The 19390-nt window shown below is 36.9% G+C and overlaps 1 protein-coding gene across 1 annotated transcript in view; it reads left to right on the top strand.

Moving 5' to 3' along the window:
• Window positions 1-19390, top strand: part of LOC128027162 (netrin-G1-like) — a 69164-nt gene that overhangs the window by 48452 nt on the left and 1322 nt on the right. The window contains exons 4-6 of the mRNA XM_052614481.1: window positions 8136-8308; window positions 12255-12281; window positions 12476-12520. Of these exons, the coding sequence (XP_052470441.1) occupies window positions 8136-8308; window positions 12255-12281; window positions 12476-12520 (245 nt within the window). The remainder of the gene's footprint in view (window positions 1-8135; window positions 8309-12254; window positions 12282-12475; window positions 12521-19390) is intronic.

The raw sequence follows: 19390 nt of genomic DNA, 5'->3' as shown, positions 1-19390 counted from the left end.
ATGGTACTCACCGCTGGGCGTGGAGGTCGAACTGGACAGGATGGTAAGAGGTGTCCATCTCCCCCACAATAGAGACATAGCCCGGCGTTGATCCTCCGCTGACGTTCCGATGCGGACAGATGGTGAGAGTCCACTTGCATGGGTTCAGGTGCTGGAGGAGCGACAGATGGTATAGCGGGCGGAGGAAGTACAGCGGGAGTGAGCGGATGACAGGCAGTGAGTCTCTGGGCAACTCGAATGGATTTCTGAATGAGATTCTCTAGTCCTAGTGAGTCTTCGTACACAACTATCAAACTTTGTATCTTGTCATTCAATCCGTGGCGATAGGCTGTAATTAAGGCAGTTTCATTCCAGCCGCTTATGTAAGCGAGAGTACGGAAGCGTATGGCATAATCACTCACAGATTCATCTCTCTGTTGGTGAATGGTAAATAATTGGTCATGGACAGACAATGCAGAAGTTTGATGGCTAAAGACAGATTTTAACTGGGAACAGAAGTTAGTGACGGATCCAAGGGCAGGTGAGTTCGAGTCCCAGAGAGATTCAGCCCATTGGAGGGCCTTACCTGAGAGTAGGTTGATGATGAAGGCTACTCGACTGCGTTCGGAGGTGAATAAATGAGAGTTGGATTCCATATAGAGGGAACACTGTAGCAGGAACCCGCTGCAATCCTCCGCCGTGCCGCTGTATGTTGCTGGTTTGGCCATGGGACTCGCAGGGGCAACTGAAGAAGTGACCGGAGTTGTAGCGGTGTTTGAGTTGTTGACAGCCGGTGAAGAAGGGGGAGTTTGTTGCATCAGTGAGGACCGTACAGCGTGAACCAGTTGCGTGAAGGGATCCGCGGTGCGGTCCTCGCCCGTGTCCGAAGAGCTCTGCATGCGGTCTGGTCTTCTGTCAGACACAGACGAGGACACAGAGGATTCAGTGATAAGGTAGTTTAATGTGAATCAGAGGTTTCAGACACAGGTGAATCTTGACACGTGGATAGAACGGTGACAACACAACTTCCCTTATGGTGAACGGTGATCCAGATGGTGCTCAGATGAAGACGATGGGGACAGGAAGACTGACGAGGATGAAGAGGGTTCAAGAGTTCAGGCAGGTTTAATAATGGCGTTCAGGCAAGTGAGGAGATCGGTGCAAGACCAGACGATGAGTGATGGTGACTGATGGCTTTATATGTGGTTCTGGTGATGATGCACAGGAGTTCAGAATTCGGGTGATTGGGGACGAGTGGGTGTGGCGTAAGTGTCCGATTCCGGGAGTGTAGAAGGTGTGGCTGTGACAATACTCATACAAACCCATATATAAAAAATATAAACAATCAAGCAGTTGATATTTGTTATATATATATATATATATATATATATATATATATATATATATATATATATATATATATATATATATATATATATATATATATATATATATACACACATTCATACACACACACACACAGTACAGACCAAAAGTTTGGAAACTACTATTTTTAATGTTTTTGAAAGAAGTTTCTTCTGCTCATCAAGCCTGCATTTATTTGATCAAAAATACAGAGAAAAAATGTAATATTTGTAATAATTTGTAATAATGTATATATATATATTATTGTTGCAAAATGTAAGCTATATTATCTCCCACCTCTTTTATAAAGTTGGATATTTAAGAATACTCAGGCCAGAATATACCATATAGCAAACACTTAAATGCTTATATTGTTACAAAATGTAAACTATATCATTGGCCAAGTCTAATCTAATATTTATTATGTATAAACTGCATATAGAAAAGAGCAACCAGCACATTCTTCAGAATTCGCATTCTGTGTTACACCAAAACAAAGAAAGCCATACAGGTTTGGATGAAAGATTTAATAGAATTAATAATATAATATTCAGCTGAACTATCCCTTCATTGACTGGTATTTGGTGAATATTTAACAGCTAAATGAAAACAGGCCATGCAAGGACTCATGATCTAAAAACTGCCTTCAAGATCTTTTTGCATAGCACTCCACTTTTAGGATTATCTCATATTCAATAAAAAATATATAAATATTTTAATTTTTTGCACCCCAATTTAAATATGCATGATCTGAGGAAAGATTATTTAGATGAAACGGTCCAAAGGAAAGATCCCTGTAAAAGCTACATCACTACATCAGACTCTTGTGCTGTAAAACTAAAATAAATGCTTTGCACGTCAAAGAGTGCCAACTTACAGCATCTTGCACAAAGATGTACCTAGTAGTTCAACCCTTCTGTTATCCTCATTTTTCACTCATGTGATTTATGTTCCCTGAACTCACACTGATGCAAAATCACAGTGAATATGAAAACATTTCAGAAATGTTTTTAATTATATTATTATTTATTTCACATTTTAATTCATTAACATTGTATTAGTTTTATATTGAATGTTATATTTTATTCTCGTGAACTCCTCAGAGTGCGATTCAGAATAGCAGTTCAGATTGTTAAACTGCAAATTGCTCCGTTCGCGTGAGGCTTGATTTGAAAGTCATAGGCTGAGCTTTTGAGTACAGATGTTTGTCACAACTGACCATGTTTCTTGCCAATCATTTCTGAGTCACATCTAAGATATTTAATTATGCCTAATGAGAGGCTTTGCTGCAGTCATCAATAATAAACGAGCAACTGGAAAAAAAAAAAAAAAACATCAACATAAACTCTCCCTTGAGGCACTGCAGTAAACTTGAATATCAACACATTTTGCAGTCTCAAAAATAACACTACATTATTCATTTATCCCAGCTGCTTTAGAGCCAACATTATGCAAGTTTTCTGTTATAACAGAACTTATGTGAATATAAATACAGACGCATATGCTGATTAAATTATATTGAAAAGCACAGTAATGTCAATCATTTCTATTATGTTTACGCACCATTTAATTCCACATTGTCCCAGAAACCGTTCCGCTGCTATACTTATCAATAATCATAGCACTTTAACACATACTTCTACATATGCTGTGTCCCCGCTTCACTGTTTATCCAAGCAGCTTTGAAGATGAGGAAGAGGTCGTGTTTGATCAAGGCAAGGATGGGACAGAGTCCCTTATTAGCATAATATTCATGCTGATCGGAGTAAATGCTTCATAATAGGGCCTGTCGTTGAAACAAATTGCAAGCGTAGCTCTTAGCAATGCCAACCAGAGTGCCACAAATTCAAATCGGATTTAGTCACAGTGGAATAATCATAGTAGGCGAATTAGGCTGTGATGAATTCCTAATATTTCCCCAGAAATCTGGAGAGCCCCTCCAGGGTCGACTACATTTGGAGGTGAGACACAAACAATTTGCCTGAGATGTATTACATTCCACTCAGATGAGTTAGGAAATTGGCCACCACGCAGAGTCAGTCAGTCCTAATAGGAATCATCATTTCGACAGCATCACAATGGTGAATTATGTGGCCATGGCTGTCATTAAAGTTTCAATACACAGAAGGCACAGGGCATGTTAAAATACAATTGTGAGACTTACATGTTGCTGCTCATGTATCATATCATGCAAAACTCGTCATTCTGTCATACTCGTTTGTTTTAAGTCAGTTTTACTAAAATGACAATATGCATATAGATTTTGTGCAGAAGCAAATTAAAGTATTGTGTTTCTTATAGAGCTTATATCTGAGTATTCTCATATGTAAAGGATACATTTGGGTGAGCACTGATCAGTTTTTTGTGTTCCTTCTGTGTTCAGCTTCAGTTCAAGCAGCTGAAAGCGGGTAAACATTATGGACTATGATTGGATTGTTTGAAACAAGGAACATAATTTTTCAATGCTTTTGCATTTCTGTTCAGCAATTTTGTTAACAAAAATCTCACTTTTAATTTGTTCCTTTTCCTTCTGTGTTTACTTCTCCTGTTGATACAGGTCACATCACAGTCAAAGCTCAACAAAAAATGTTAGGGCAGATGTCGAGAGTAACTAAGGTTGGTTGACATACAAAAGCGAGCGAACCTTCAGCTACATCTGTGAAGTTCAGGAAGACAGACATGTACAGCATACTCTTGCCTTCCTTTTTGATGAGATGGCTGTCAGATGTCTCTTTGCCTCCACTAGTTTACATTTCGAGTCCAAGTCTGCTTCTCAGTGCAAAGACATCTAAGACTTTCTAATCCTCAAGGCCAGAAGGTGCAGAAAGTTTCCAGGGGTCAAACAGCATGAGTAAACCTATGACTTTCACAGATACTGCTGAAGTTTACTTACAGGACGTGCCAAAAAGTCTTCTTATATCGCATAAATATTTAAAGGGTTCATATGATGCGATTTAAACTTTTCCTTTCTCTTTGGCATGTTACAAACTCTTGGTGCGTAAGATCTGTAAAGTTGCAAAGACTCAAGTCTCAAATCCAAAGAGATATCCTTTATTAAAGTTAAGAATTGTCTACGCACTCCTAAAATGCCTCGTTTTAAAATGCCCCCACATGTCTACGTCACTGTGTGGGAAGATTTGCATAACGCCACCCAAATGTACACGCAAAGACAGAAGGCGGTACCTTATTCTCACTGTTGCAGCCAGCACCATGTCAAGGAGACACTGTGTGTTTTATTGTGAAAGCGAAACTACTTTGTTTGGCCTTCCAAAAGTGGATGAAATCCGCTTTGTCATGCCTAGAGCTAATCAACGCTGGTTGCACTGTAGATAGATCTAGATAGATCTAATACACAAAATAATGTTATTTTTAGCAACATCACATGACCCTTTGAAGTTCTCCTTGGTGTTTGCATCAGTTCAGTGAATATGTATGCACTCCTGAAAATATGCGTCATTCGGTTTTTAGGATTTACACATTTACACATTGCATAACTAATGTTTGTTAAAGTGAGCAATCTTTAAATGGTCATTATTATGAATTCAGAATTAAAATAATCAACTAAAAATGTTAACTTCAGCTATATATTCTGAGTAAAATACAACATATAGAGGTCACTTCTGTGGTCACAGCTCAGGATAGACCATGGGTGTAAACTTGATTCCTGCAGGGCCAGAACCCTGCAGATTTTTGTTTCAATCCTGCTCCAACACACATACAATGTAGTTTTCAAATCTGCAGAACCTGATTAGTTGGATTAGGTGTGTTTATTTAGGGTTGAATCTAAACACTGCTGGGCTCCAGCCCTCCAGGAATTGAGTTTGACATCCTTTAAAGACATAAGTGAATGGTCACATGGTCATGTGATCTTCCAATGAGATGACCTGCTTCATGTAAAATAAATCAGCTTTTATAATAATATATATTCAACATAATAAATATAGTCATTTCTTTGGATAAAACATTTAATAAGGTAAAAATTACTGAGTGCACTGTTAACTTACATCCAAAGGTAAGACTTCACATTACAGCTTTCATATCCGTAGGCATTCGCAAACAATACAAAATATGGCTGACAATGTGATACACATCAGTATGAACATAACTCTGTTATTTAGTCTCATTTGCAGAGACCATTAAGTAATAACACTATAGAAAATTACATGCATAATTTCAATAAACTTATGGTATTCCAGCGAAGAAATTGCCATGCACTAGTTTTTGTTATTTGCTTTACCACACTGGAATTTTTCTTTATGAGACATGGAGCATAATAAAAAGGAAAATACAAAAACATAAAACAAAAGAAACGATGTGATGCTAAGTACAAATACCTTGGCATAAGGACAGCAGAGCTTATAATAATTTAATATGTGATTTCATTTAAATATAGTAATATTATAAATATTGCAAATGCAAAGGATGTATTTCTAATAGTGGGTGGTCTCACAAATACTATTGACTGAGCTATAGGGAACTCAAACACAGAGAAAATGGAAACACATTCCCGGAGAAACCAAGGTCAGGATGAAACATAACAAGAGAAACTGACATAAAAGTCTTCCTTCTCCTTCCTCTGAAGACAGACCATATATTTCAGACATTGCTACAGTATGTTTCATAGTAATGGGGCATGGGATTATAGACGGCTCTTTGTGAGGGATAACATTTAGAGGGCATTGCATCATTTGATTTTATAACGTAAGCCACACACGTTTTCTGTTAAAACGCTAAAAACGAAGGGTATATTATTCTCATTCAAAACCATTTCTCAGATTCATTCAAATAGTGAAAAGAAGCCCCTTTGTGGCCAAAATTCATGAATATGACTTATAAACTATACCTCACAGACAATGCCACTCAGTATAACGCCCTGAGCCATATCTTTAGAAAGCGAGTGCGCAAAGCAAAACACTTATGTCCTCGATTCATAACAGGAGGGAGGAGAGTGGAATTAAATGAGTCACTGAGTGGTGCCACTCTTAGATAATGGCCAAAGCCCAGTGTGGGAGAGCAAGGAGAAAAAAGGCCAATAAAGAATTATTAAATGGATTTTCATCTTTCTGCCAGCACAAATGGTTGCTGTGCCAGGCGTTCTCCCAGAGGCACCCATGGAATGATATTCAACGGTCCCTCCAATTTCAATATGACAATGCCAGCGGCAAAAGCATCATGTCCCTCGCTGCTGCACCGCAGATACACTGAACTTCGTGACATCGGCTTGATGATCCAGTTTCGTCTGGTTTTTAATTAACCTAAGGGTCAGATCTCAAAGCACAGCACTCTAGGGATTTTTACTATCTAGATGAAGGACGGTTAGATACATCCACAGATTAGAGATATGGAAGAGATTTAATTGACTACTCTTTATAATACTTCAGAGAGGTGATGAATACGTGCACTTCAGTAATGTTGAAATTGGAAAGTAACCTACACATATTAACGTCAAAACATACACAGAAGCTCACAGCATAATAAAACCGAATACTTTTTAAAATCGTCTAACTGAACGAAGATATTGAACGGGTCCATCAAAGTCAACGCAGACGAAACCATTTACGGTAGTTCCATATGATGTTAAATAGACATCATGTAAGCTGAAATTAGAGTTTTTTTTTTTCCCGCAGTTATTAATCATTTATGCCCAATGTCACGAAAAGTAGAAAGTCAATTGGAATGGATGTATTTCTGTAACACGTCTGTCTCGAGTTAACAGCAGGAGGCAGCCACATATCCTCACCGCCGCGGTTCTCCAAAGAGCAAAAGTCCTGTATGAACACATTGCAGAAAAACAAACACTGCCTTGATATCATACCGAACACAAAGCCTCCAGAGAGGTGTAGCATATCCTGAATGCTCAATGATCTCATTAACCGCTGCCCATCACACAGGGAGGCGGAGGTCAGAAGTAAACAACACGGTTGGAACCTTTTGTCTCATGACAAAATCAATGACTGCAAATTATATTTAGTAGATATGGAAAGTGAGACCACTCATCTCGAGTGGCAGCTAAGATAATCATCCACAATCGTTTTAACTAGGAAATTAGGATGAATAACTACACATGCACTGAAAAAAATGGTGTAGAAACAAATTTCACTCAGAGATTGTTAGTCAATTTCACAAACCACGAATTAAACATGACATTTAGAAAAACTGGAATAGTATTTCCGTGTAAAATGCACTCCAATAATCTTTGTTTTGTTTACAACTTTGAAAAGTCAGTGTTTGTGTCTTCCCATAAAATAAAATCCATGAAAAGCATCCTTGTTTTGACATAGACTCCAGACTTCAGAAACCATGGTTTTCTCTTACATTTAATGCTCTCTAAACACTCTGAAATCTCAAAAGTCAAAATCTCTTTCCCAGCAGACATCAGAGGAACTTTGAAGAGGTGCTGTTAGTGTCGATAGACTTTCCACTTCTTTTATTCTTTCCCTTTTTTCAATGTTAAAGCCCAACCACTGAGAGGCTTTCATTCTGCTTTTGTGTCACAGATGTGACCCACGCTTCTATTCAGTTTCTCCGCAGGGGCACACTTAAATGAGCTATGTTTTTAATGGCATAATGAAGCTCGCTTCCGCTGCATCGTGGGAAGTCAACGTTAAAGGTTGGAGTTTGTAATGGATATGCCACAAAGAGGCTCTGAACGTATCACAAAATAAATTAATATTATGATTCCGATAAGACGTCCAACATTGCGGCTTGTTCTTTGTTCACGCCACCAACATAGAAAAAGTAGCCTGTGCTGACATTTGCCATTTGTTATGTTTTGTTCTTCATCCTGTTAGGTGCAAGTGCAATCTCCATGCCAACAGCTGTGTTTTTGACAAAGGGAAGCTAGGGTGCGAGTGCGAACACAACACCACGGGGCCGGATTGCACACGCTGTAAGAGACACTACCAGGGCCGAACATGGAGCATGGGCTCCTATCTGCCCATCCCCAAGGGTACTGCCAATATCTGTGAGTACATCCTGCCATCTCCTTCTCGACATGATTCGCGGGAAAGCATAGCGCTCCATCAAGCACCGAAACTTTACTTTCGAAACTTTTTTTACTTTACTTTTTTTACTTTTTTAAACACCGATATTTTACTTTCAGAGCAACAAAAAAGGACCAAAAATAAGCCTGTAGGCAGCACAAATTACAGAAACTTGGGTTTTTCTATAGCTCCAAGTTCAGTTTATTTATTTTATTTTTTATAGGTCATTTTAGTTTTATTTAGTTGACTATAATCATTTTAGTTAACAATAATAACCCTGCCTGAAATCGGGAGGTAAAGATATAAACAAAAGCATGTACGAAAGAAACATGTTCAAACATTATTGCATCATCCTCGAGAAATTACAGTGAAATAAATAGTTCTTTTGAACTTTCTATTCATCAAAGAATCCTAAAAAAAATAAAAAAAAATAATGAATAATACATTAAATAAAAATCACATTGGTAATAAAAAGAAACTGAGCCCCAAATCACCATATTAGAATGATTTCTGAAGGATCATGTGACACTGAAGTTTACTATAAATTTAGCTTTGCTATCACAGAAATAAATTACATTTTTAAAATATATTCATTTTAATTATATTAATTTTGAGTAATTTTAATATAGTCATTTTATTGCAATTATGTTTCACAATATACTCTTTTATTTATGGATTTTTATTAAATAAATGCAGCCTTGATTATCATTAAAGACTTTTACAAATTCAATATATAATATAATATAATAATATAATATAATATAATATAATATAATATAATATAATATAATATAATATAATATAATATAATATAATATAATATAATATAATATAATATAATATCCTGCATGTCTGTCAATTATCTTCTGTTATTTTATGTTATGCGCTTTTGTGTGTGTGTGTGTGTGTGTGTGTGTGTGTGTGTGTGTGTGTGTGTGTGTGTGTGTGTGTGTGTGTGTGTGTGTGTGTGTGTGTGTGTGTGTGTGTGTGCTTCTCCCAACCTATGATAGCCAGAAGTCATCCTCTTCTTTAGCTTCATCTTGGCATTGAGTAGTGGCACATCTGTCAAGTTCTCGACCCAAGGCAGGGGGCTCATTGCCCTAATAAATCTAATGAAGTCAGTAATTGTAGCTCAGGGACAGCGAGAGGCTCGGCACTGTCCAGATGGTGGGAGGAGAACCCTCTGGCCCCCTCAGTGCAGGTCCACTCAAAACTAAGTCACTGCCATCAAGCACAAGCCTTCACAAGCAAAGGATGTTTTACGGGATGCTGCTATAAGGAGGAAAGCAGCAGTGACATATGATTCTTCTTTTCCACATTCTCAACACTGCAGCCATGCATGTGTGATTTTGAATGGCAATTTTAGATTCAGTGCACCTGAAATGCTTTTGTGTGAGTGAGAATGTGGTTATATATGAGTATACATGCTTTTGAAAGCCTTTAATATCGCTCTAGCCTTTCCCCCCGTTATGAAGGCCTTCATAATGTAGGGGCAAAGCTCAGGATGACAGCCAGTTATTAAAAACCCAATACCAGGACACATCTGTGCCCGACAGAGGAAACCAAGGACCACCTATATCAAAAGCAATATTAGCACCTGTTTTGGCAAGAAATCCACACTGCAACAGGCTTGCATATGAAATCCAAATAACATTACTACCCCTGCAGCTTTGGTGAAATCAATAGTCCTCGACTGTTGCATCATTTCTCTTCCCCGCAGATGAGCATGGTCGCAGCAACATGCCACTTCTCCTATGCTGTTCATATTACATGTGAGGTTATGAAACATATGGCTCTCATATAAAGATACATTTAAATTAAATTTAATTAAGCTATAATAGCTTTCATCTGTCATCAAGTCTTCTGTCGTGATCACAGGGACAATTTATCTATGTTAAGAATGCAGGACCCTGCTCATGCAGATGTGACCTCGCGTCTAATAATTCGGCTTTACACCGGCATCATACTGCCAGACAGAGTAAAGGAGATTTTGTTTTTTTGTACACTAGCTTCTAATTAATGGGTAACTGTTAGCCTCATCAAAATAGCAATCATTGTGGTTGAGAATTGAGAATGTGTTTAAACTAAATGTATTTAAAATATATGAAGGGGGAAGATATATATTTAAAAAAATGTCTAAGTGTATTTTTTAATCATATACAAAAATACCTGTATGTGATTTTCATTGATATTAATATTAACAGCAATTACAATTAATATTATTATTGTTAATGAAAATAACACATATGGATGTTACACATATGATCACATTTATTATTAATAACAATTAAATTACATTTAATGCTATTATTAATAATGTTAATATTATTGAAGTAATGTAATGTACTAGTGCACTTGTTAATGTTTGAGGAATTGCTCGTATTCATTTATGCATAAATGTCACATTAGCATTGCATACAGCTGCATTCTTCATATAAACAGCAAAAATGCCTGAAATGCTTCTAAAGCATGTGTGCCAGCCTAAACCAGACAGAACCTTAAGATCTTGATCTTCTGTTTGCAGAGGAGGATTGCTCTTGTTGTGCCCCATGTGGAAAGAACAGGTGCTTGAGAAGGGAAGAATTATGTGTGTTTGGTGCTTTTGTGATAAATAAGATGTGTGTTGGTTTAATCAATGCACACTGAGCTCATCTACCAGCTGTCCACTTCTGCCTGTTTTCCAGGCTTGTCATTCATAGCTCAGGTGAGCAGAATTCCCAATTAGCTTTGAGTCGCTATTGCTGTAATGAGGCCCATGATATGCCGTGAGAGTTGAATGCAATGTTTCAACTATGTCTGAGTCTGAACTCTTTTGGGGCTAAACATAATGTGATGAAAAAATAACTTAGTCGCTGTTGCTAGGTTAAGCTTTGTACAAAAAGAAATGGACACTGTTATGCAAGAGATCATAAAGTGTAAACCAACTCAATGGTCTGTGGTTTTGAAACCGCTGCTGAGATATTCAGTACTGTTATTCTCTGAAAAGTGTCCTATAGACTAACTGGAGAGCAGCACGTCGGTGCATTGGATTAAAATGTCAGGCCTGTCATAATAGTTGATGGTTGAAAATAATAATATAACAAAAGAATCTGATGGATAGAAAAGTCTAATCATTTATTAAAATGTGTGCTAACTAACAGCACCACTGATTAGTGAATAATAAAAAACCGTAAAACACACTGGCAGGCTGCATGTAGTTAGAATGAGCTACACAATTCATTTTGTAGACAAACGCAAACTGTTCCTTTTCTTTTAATCAAAACATTGATATTTGTATTTATTTTAAATGTTGGAGTGAATAGTAAAGGAAAAACAGTTAATGAGTATCTGGAACATACCTGGAAACTTCAATATTGTTTAAAAAATCCCATATACTGCCATTTGTATTATTTCATAATGTGATGAAACGACATACGTTAGTTTATATTTAGTCTAAATTTAATGATTTTACAACATATCCCATATTTTTTTTTTTTTTGCAGTTTCATTAAAAATATTAGTTTTATAATTACAAATATTCTTTAGAAATAAAACCTAACAACTTTGATTAAAATTTTTGAATAAATGAGTGAATGAATGAATGAATGAATGAATGGAAACCATTTAAATATGAGCTACTGGCCCAAAAGGACAAGAAAAAGAAAAACATTGTTGAGCCCTGCAAATGCAAGTCTTCTTTTTGAAACAAACAGCAGGTTTTTTACCCAGTTTTGTAATTGCCAGTAATGATACTATGGCACACAGAACTTCTTATTACAATCAGAGAGTGGCCAGAATCATATGAGCTGGTTTGATTATGTTTTTTCCTCCATTTCTGACATCCTCACTGAAAACATGAAGCTGTGAAGCAAGGTTATCACATATTTATCTGATTCTTTGCTTCTGTTAATGTAGTTTAATTGATGCTTGTTCTTTCTTTTATTCCAGGTATCCCAAACAATCTTGGCACCTCCGGTGAGTTTTTCCACTCATGGCATAATTAATATAATTTGTATTGTATTTGTGTTTTATATAGATAAGGATACTTTAATATGCAAACCAGAATTATATTAAGATCTGATCATAAAAGTGACTAAAAAGCCAGTTGTGGACTATAGATAATTAAATAATACTTCAAGAAATAATTTGATTCTATTTTTCATTTCAAGTTCGACCAAATGCTTCTTCACTTGGAGCAGCGAACCGAAATCAAGGTAAGACTTTCAGAAATCATCTCATTAATGCCTGTAAAACAACCAAGCACAGTTGTTGTTTTCTGGCGGGGCTTCTCTCTAGCTTGAGGATACAAACCCTCAAACTAACAAAGTGCCTTTGTTTGGGTATACTTGTATCTCCTCTACGATTTCAGGCTAGCCTCAAATCTCAAAAGACTATCCAAGAAACTGTTTTGAGCGACTCATTGTCTGCAGTTAGTTTGTTGTAAGGTTGTTGATGACAACGATATGCTTTGAATTAGAAAGCAACAACATAAAAAATGTATGTTGTCATATTCAAAAACCCATTATGCTATGCACTGTGATTTGACAGTTGGTAATGCTAGTCAGATGCTACTGAAATGTATTTTGTCTCTAGCATATGGAAGGTCTCAAAGCTTAAAGATGAACTAAAAGCCACACAACTCTTATTTTGATTTCATTGGGCCTTTAAGAACATTTCTTTGAGGATTGGAAAAAAATTGAAGACTCCTGCTGACTTTGTGCAATAGAGAGTGGTCTCTTTTCTGTCAGGACCAGTAGCAGAACAAAACCGAGGACTGTGAGAATCTGTCTGGTTGTTCTTCACCTGCATCTTCTAGATCCAAACCCTCTGTTAGTAAGCAGACAGTAGTGTTTAAGGTTGACCTCCCGGATATCGGGCTCTTCTAATAACCTCTCAAATTTAATTAGTCTCAAGTGTCTGTTTTCTTCCTTTTCATGCAATAGAAGAGAGAAAGAAGTGAGGGAAATAAGATGAGATGGCAGTAGGTTTATGTACACTGATTGCAAAGACTTGATTGATATTAATCCCTTGAGCAGATGAATACAGTGGAGAAACCATCACTCAGACTATAAAAAAAGATTAAGAGAAATGACCAGGAAAGAAAAGTGGTGGAAAATATCAAACGGGGGAAAAAAGACTAATAATCAATCGGGGGAGGGGGGGGGGACTTTATGATGTATATGGGAATATAAGCAGAAGGCACAAAATAGTCTTATGTGATTCTGTTAGTGAATGTTCTCTTTATTTTATTCTAGAAAAAGGGGTTTTCGAATGGTGGGTAACAGCCTGAAAATGTATTACAGGTCTGTTCCATTAAGAAAGAAAACAATGCTCATTTCAGCTAGCTAACACTATAAATGTGCTTGTTCAGATAAATAGGCTTGCACATTTTATGGTATTTTGTCAAAATACATAAAAAATAAAACAATGAATCTACAATGAAAAAGAAAAAGAAATAGGATAATTATGTTGAGATTTGCTAAACATTACATTTAACAGTGAAAAGAAAATACCTAAACCTAATAAGGAATAATTGTCTGTTTACTTTAATAAAATGAGCAATTTTGGTACTGCATTTGGGACTGAGATAATTATAATAATGATTACTTAATGAAATGAAACTCATTAAGAACTACTAAATAACTATGACATATTAGAAATTGTACCATTAAGTTCTACGATGAATTACTACATAATGAAAACATTAACATTTCTGATACGTGAGCAAAACTTTGAGCATGGTCATAAAATTCACCACTAATGTTACTCATGTTACTCACTGTAGGTACTCTGCTGGTGATCTGGACCATTATTTTAGATAAATTAATACATATATACATTTATGTATGTACTGTGTATATTTATTTATTTAAATAATGATCCAGATGACTAGTAGTTCCTGCACAGTGACCATGTTCACAATAAAACAGACAATTGTTCAGGTCTAGGACACATTAATGTTGCGTTTAGTGATTACTTGTTAATTCTTTGTCATTTTTGTAATTATTTAAGAGTTCTTCATGTGTTGAATTTAATATTTTGTAATTACTGATTACATAATTAAGAATTACCTCAGCCCTGTATTCGCTTTTATTTACTGATTAGTTTATCATGTTTCCATATTCATTAATAGTAGTTCCTGAAGAATTACTTTAGTACTATTTGTCCTGAATTATTTCTTGCATAGTTACCTATGAATTACTCACCATTTGTCTAAAGTGTTACCACTAAACTGAAGATCTTTAGTCTCATCCATTAAACACCAATTGTTCATCTCAGTAAGGAACACTGAAACCTGACCTGTCAGGGAACCGATAGATATGTCGTATGCATTCGTCACTATTGTTCAAGTCAGGAGCTGCCTGTTCCTTTCCATTAATATGTGAAAAAGTCTCCGTACGTGGCGAAGATGCAATACAGCACATATCCCTCCAAGGGAAAGGCATGAGCTTGGCCAGGGTTCACACCTCAGTTTTTTTCTTAGGTCAGAAGGTAAAGCACAGCACAAGTGCAAATGCAATCTACGTCACTGCACACTACATGTGAAGGATGACCTTGCACGTCACTGACGATGAAAATGAAGACCGGGACAGATGCGAGTGTCTGTGTGTTCAATGCTCTCTCAGTGCACGTACATATTTAAAGAAAGAATCAGTCAAAGGAGCAGCAGCAGCGGGGTCTGTCTGTCTTGGTACATTGAACTACACCCTTTGCCCGAAGCTAATGTTGGGTACAGATGCTCATGGAAAGACAATAGCTCTGTAGGGTCCTCTGGAGGCCTGTCAGCATTTGGATAATCCCATACAAGGTGAACAAAGTAAACTCCAAGCCTGAAGATTCAAAGTTTATATCCCAGCAAAATCATTCAAGACTTGTCACTCAAAACTCTGAGCACCAGTTAAACCATGCCATATGGTCTTTTCACGAGTACACACTTACATACAATTGGGAGGGTAAAGTTTAATGCGTATTTGGCGTGCTGTCCAGAGGGAGGGCTCCGAGCTCGGAGTTCGGCCCGAACCCAGAGTACTCCCCCCTACCCTATGTAAGTGGTTTAGGACTAGAAGTGTGGAGAAGGGGTGGTGGAGGGATGCTGCAAGACTGTCAAATGAGTTGAGGTGAGACTGCTGTATATATACACCTCTTACCATTGATTGCTGAGTGCTCTCCACCTGTGTTAATTATCTGCTCGTGCTTCTCCCGAACTTTGTTAATAAAACATCATTTCGTGCAGAGACGTTTTTTTAAGTGATATTTCAGTGTTGAAATTGCCCTCAGCACATAAAATGCTTAAAAGTTTCTCTTTTTGGAGTGATGCATTTGTATTATAGTAGAATTACAGTAATAGTGCAGAAAAACTGTCTACAGTATTGTTCAAAATAATAGCAGTACAATGTGACTAACCAGAATAATCAAGGTTTTTAGTATATTTTTTATTGCTACGTGGCAAACAAATTACCAGTAGGTTCAGTAGATTGTCAGAAAACAAACAAGACCCAGCATTCATGATATGCGCGCTCTTAAGGCTGTGCAATTGGGCAATTAGTTGAAAGGGGTGTGTTCAAAAAAATAGCAGTGTCTACCTTTGACTGTACAAACTCAAAACTATTTTGTACAAACATTTTTTTTTTCTGGGATTTAGCAATCCTGTGAATCACTAAACTAATATTTAGTTGTATGACCACAGTTTTTTAAAACTGCTTGACATCTGTGTGGCATGGAGTCAACCAACTTGTGGCACCTCTCAGCTGTTATTCCACTCCATGATTCTTTAACAACATTCCACAATTCATTCACATTTCTTGGTTTTGCTTCAGAAACAGCATTTTTGATATCACCCCACAAGTTCTCAATTGGATTAAGGTCTGGAGATTGGGCTGGCCACTCCATAACATTAATTTTGTTGGTTTGGAACCAAGACTTTGCCCGTTTACTAGTGTGTTTTGGGTCATTGTCTTGTTGAAACAACCATTTCAAGGGCATGTCCTCTTCAGCATAGGGCAACATGACCTCTTCAAGTATTTTAACATATGCAAACTGATCCATGATCCCTGGTATGCGATAAATAGGCCCAACACCATAGTAGGAGAAACATGCCCATATCATGATGCTTGCACCTCCATGCTTCACTGTCTTCACTGTGTACTGTGGCTTGAATTCAGAGTTTGGGGGTCGTCTCACAAACTGCCTGTGGCCCTTGGACCCAAAAAGAACAATTTTACTCTCATCAGTCCACAAAATGTTCCTCCATTTCTCTTTAGGCCAGTTGATGTGTTCTTTGGCAAATTGTAACCTCTTCTGCACATGCCTTTTTTTTAACAGAGGGACTTTGCGGGGGATTCTTGAAAATAGATTAGCTTCACACAGACGTCTTCTAACTGTCACAGTACTTACAGGTAACTCCAGACTGTCTTTGATCATCCTGGAGGTGATCATTGGCTGAGCCTTTGCCATTCTGGTTATTCTTCTATCCATTTTGATGGTTGTCTTCCGTTTTCTTCCACGTCTCTCTGGTTTTGCTCTCCATTTTAAGGCATTGGAGATCATTTTAGCTGAACAGCCTATCATTTTTTGCACCTCTTTATAGGTTTTCCCCTCTCTAATCAACTTTTTAATCAAAGTACGCTATTCTTCTGAACAATGTCTTGAACGACCCATTTTCCTCAGCTTTCAAATGCATGTTCAACAAGTGTTGGCTTCATCCTTAAATAGGGGCCACCTGATTCACACCTGTTTCTTCACAAAATTGATGACCTCAGTGATTGAATGCCACACTGCAATTTTTTTGAACACACCCCTTTCAACTAATTCAACTAATTGCCCAATTGCACAGCCTTAAGAGCGTGCATATCATGAATGCTGGGTCTCATTTGTTTTCTGAGAATCTACTGAACCTACTGGTAGCTTGTTTGCCACGTAGCAATAAAAAAATATACGAAAAACCTTGATTATTCTGGTTAGTCACATTGTACTGCTATTATTTTGAACAATACTGTATATTTAAACTATGGAAAAGCATAGAGAAAAAAAATAAAATGAGATCTTAGTCAAATCACTGTGGATATAATGTATTTTACTTTTTAAATTATATGTAAATTTTTAATAAATGGTAAAATGGTTTCTGTTTCATCAATACAGTTTTCTAGCAATACAGTAACAGTTTTGACACGAAAAAACCTTTCACCATATCACTGTGCAGCTCACAAAAAAAATCTGTTTCTCTATATTTTTAATTTGCAGCAACCTTTTTATGATGGCTATGCTATTGTACTTGTGTTGGGCCTTATAGTGCCCTTAAATTGTGACTACATTTATGAAAAGGCACAGCCTTTCATACATTCTCTACTGACAAAAACATTTCAAACTGTTCTAAGCTGGTTTGCTGGTCTTCATTAGTCTCCCTGACTGGGGTGTGCATGCAAAAACAGAATAGTTACAAATTACATCAACGTATCATAGTTCAATGATTTAATGTTGCACAAACCATAGTTCCAATAAACTGCATCAAAAATGTGTATGGTTGGAAAGGCAGTTCCCAATCAGTGGTTAGAAACATGGTTTCTTGTTAGTACAAAATGCAGACTTAAATAGTTCATGCTCTTTAGGAAAATATACAAGCTGACCTGTAGTACAATCTAAATCTTTCATTTTATATATGTATAAATCTCTACGTCTCTTAATTTGTCAGGAGAATGAAGATTGCATGTGCGTAAGTGCTTTAGTACCTAGGGAAACCTAGTAGTATGATATGAGAGAGAGCTCAAAACTAAAATATCTGGAAATAAAGTAAATCAGTGAAGAACAAAAATAGCAAAGTATTCCTAAAATGCCATGCTCCTTATTTACAGCAATAATCTGACACGAATTCAATACTGAACAGATTAATTTGTCAAAGTTATTACTCCTCTGTATGCTTCCTGTCATTAATGACAGTTCTTGATTGTTGAAGCAACATGGCTCGAATGATGGCTGTGCGACAAAGTTAAGTACTAAGAATTACGTTGTGCGAAAGCCCCTGATGTTAGTTTTGTGGCGAGTTTGGAACCAAACCAGACTGTTTTTTTAGAGAATTAGTTAAAAAAATGTAACCACTTAAACACTAGTTTGGCCAGGCTGGGAGACCATTGTAAACCAACTAAGACCTAAGCTTAGGGTGGTTTAAGTAGGGGTTTTAGTAGCATTATTGCTCATAGCTAGTTTTCTTCAGTTTTGTTCTGTCCCTGCTTCTCAGAGGATTTAGATGAAATCCATCTGAATAAAGAAAGCAGCATTTAATTACTCCCAGTTTCTGAGCAAATAGTCCAGTCTCTCCTTTCAAAGCAAATATTTCCCTCAATAATGGAAGCTAGTACAATGCAATAGCAATCAAATTTTTTTCCACTAAAGAACTTGTTTACAGGTCAAGGGAAGGGAGATTGGAGCAATTCGGACTGGATTGGCACCATGTCATACATTTTATTGCACACCGCCTGTTTATCTTGAATTTGAACTTGAATTTTAATTATATGGCATTTATTTATTATATAAATTTTTCGATTATGGATCCAACTTCAGGAAAAGCATTGTTGAAAGGTTCAGTTTCATTTAATGGTAGGTGTTGACTGAGTCTGCTGTAACCATCACTTGCTAAAACGCACTAATCACCTGGAGTTACCAGCAGTGCAGCATCAACCTAATATCATTATTTCGTAAGATTTTTTTGAAAAAGAAATAATAATCCATATTAATTAGCCACCAATTTGCTAAAATGTAAAATAATTATGAATTGCCATGAGATTATGTTGGCAGAATTTGGACCTTCACCACTAGCTTCATACCAGAGATGTGCCAAAAGTCAGCAGTGTTGTTTTCAATTTTGGTCACACACTGAAAAATGTCATACAAAGATATATGTCCTGCCCCAAATCCCACCTCTCACTCTATGATTAATCATATCACTTCTGTAATATTACAGTGGGACTAACATCCCCTGTGGTGCCCTTAAAAGTCACCGCTGAGCCTCTCGCCAGAGCTCATCATAAACAACCACACAAACAGCAACCTGATGATCATCTTGATGGATGCGCTTTTTTCCCTGGAAAGTG

The sequence above is a fragment of the Carassius gibelio genome, chromosome A2 (assembly GCF_023724105.1).
Source record: "Carassius gibelio isolate Cgi1373 ecotype wild population from Czech Republic chromosome A2, carGib1.2-hapl.c, whole genome shotgun sequence".
Taxonomy (NCBI): domain Eukaryota; kingdom Metazoa; phylum Chordata; class Actinopteri; order Cypriniformes; family Cyprinidae; genus Carassius; species Carassius gibelio.
Note: the sequence above shows the minus strand (reverse complement) of the source record. Positions and strands in the feature narration are given on the sequence as shown.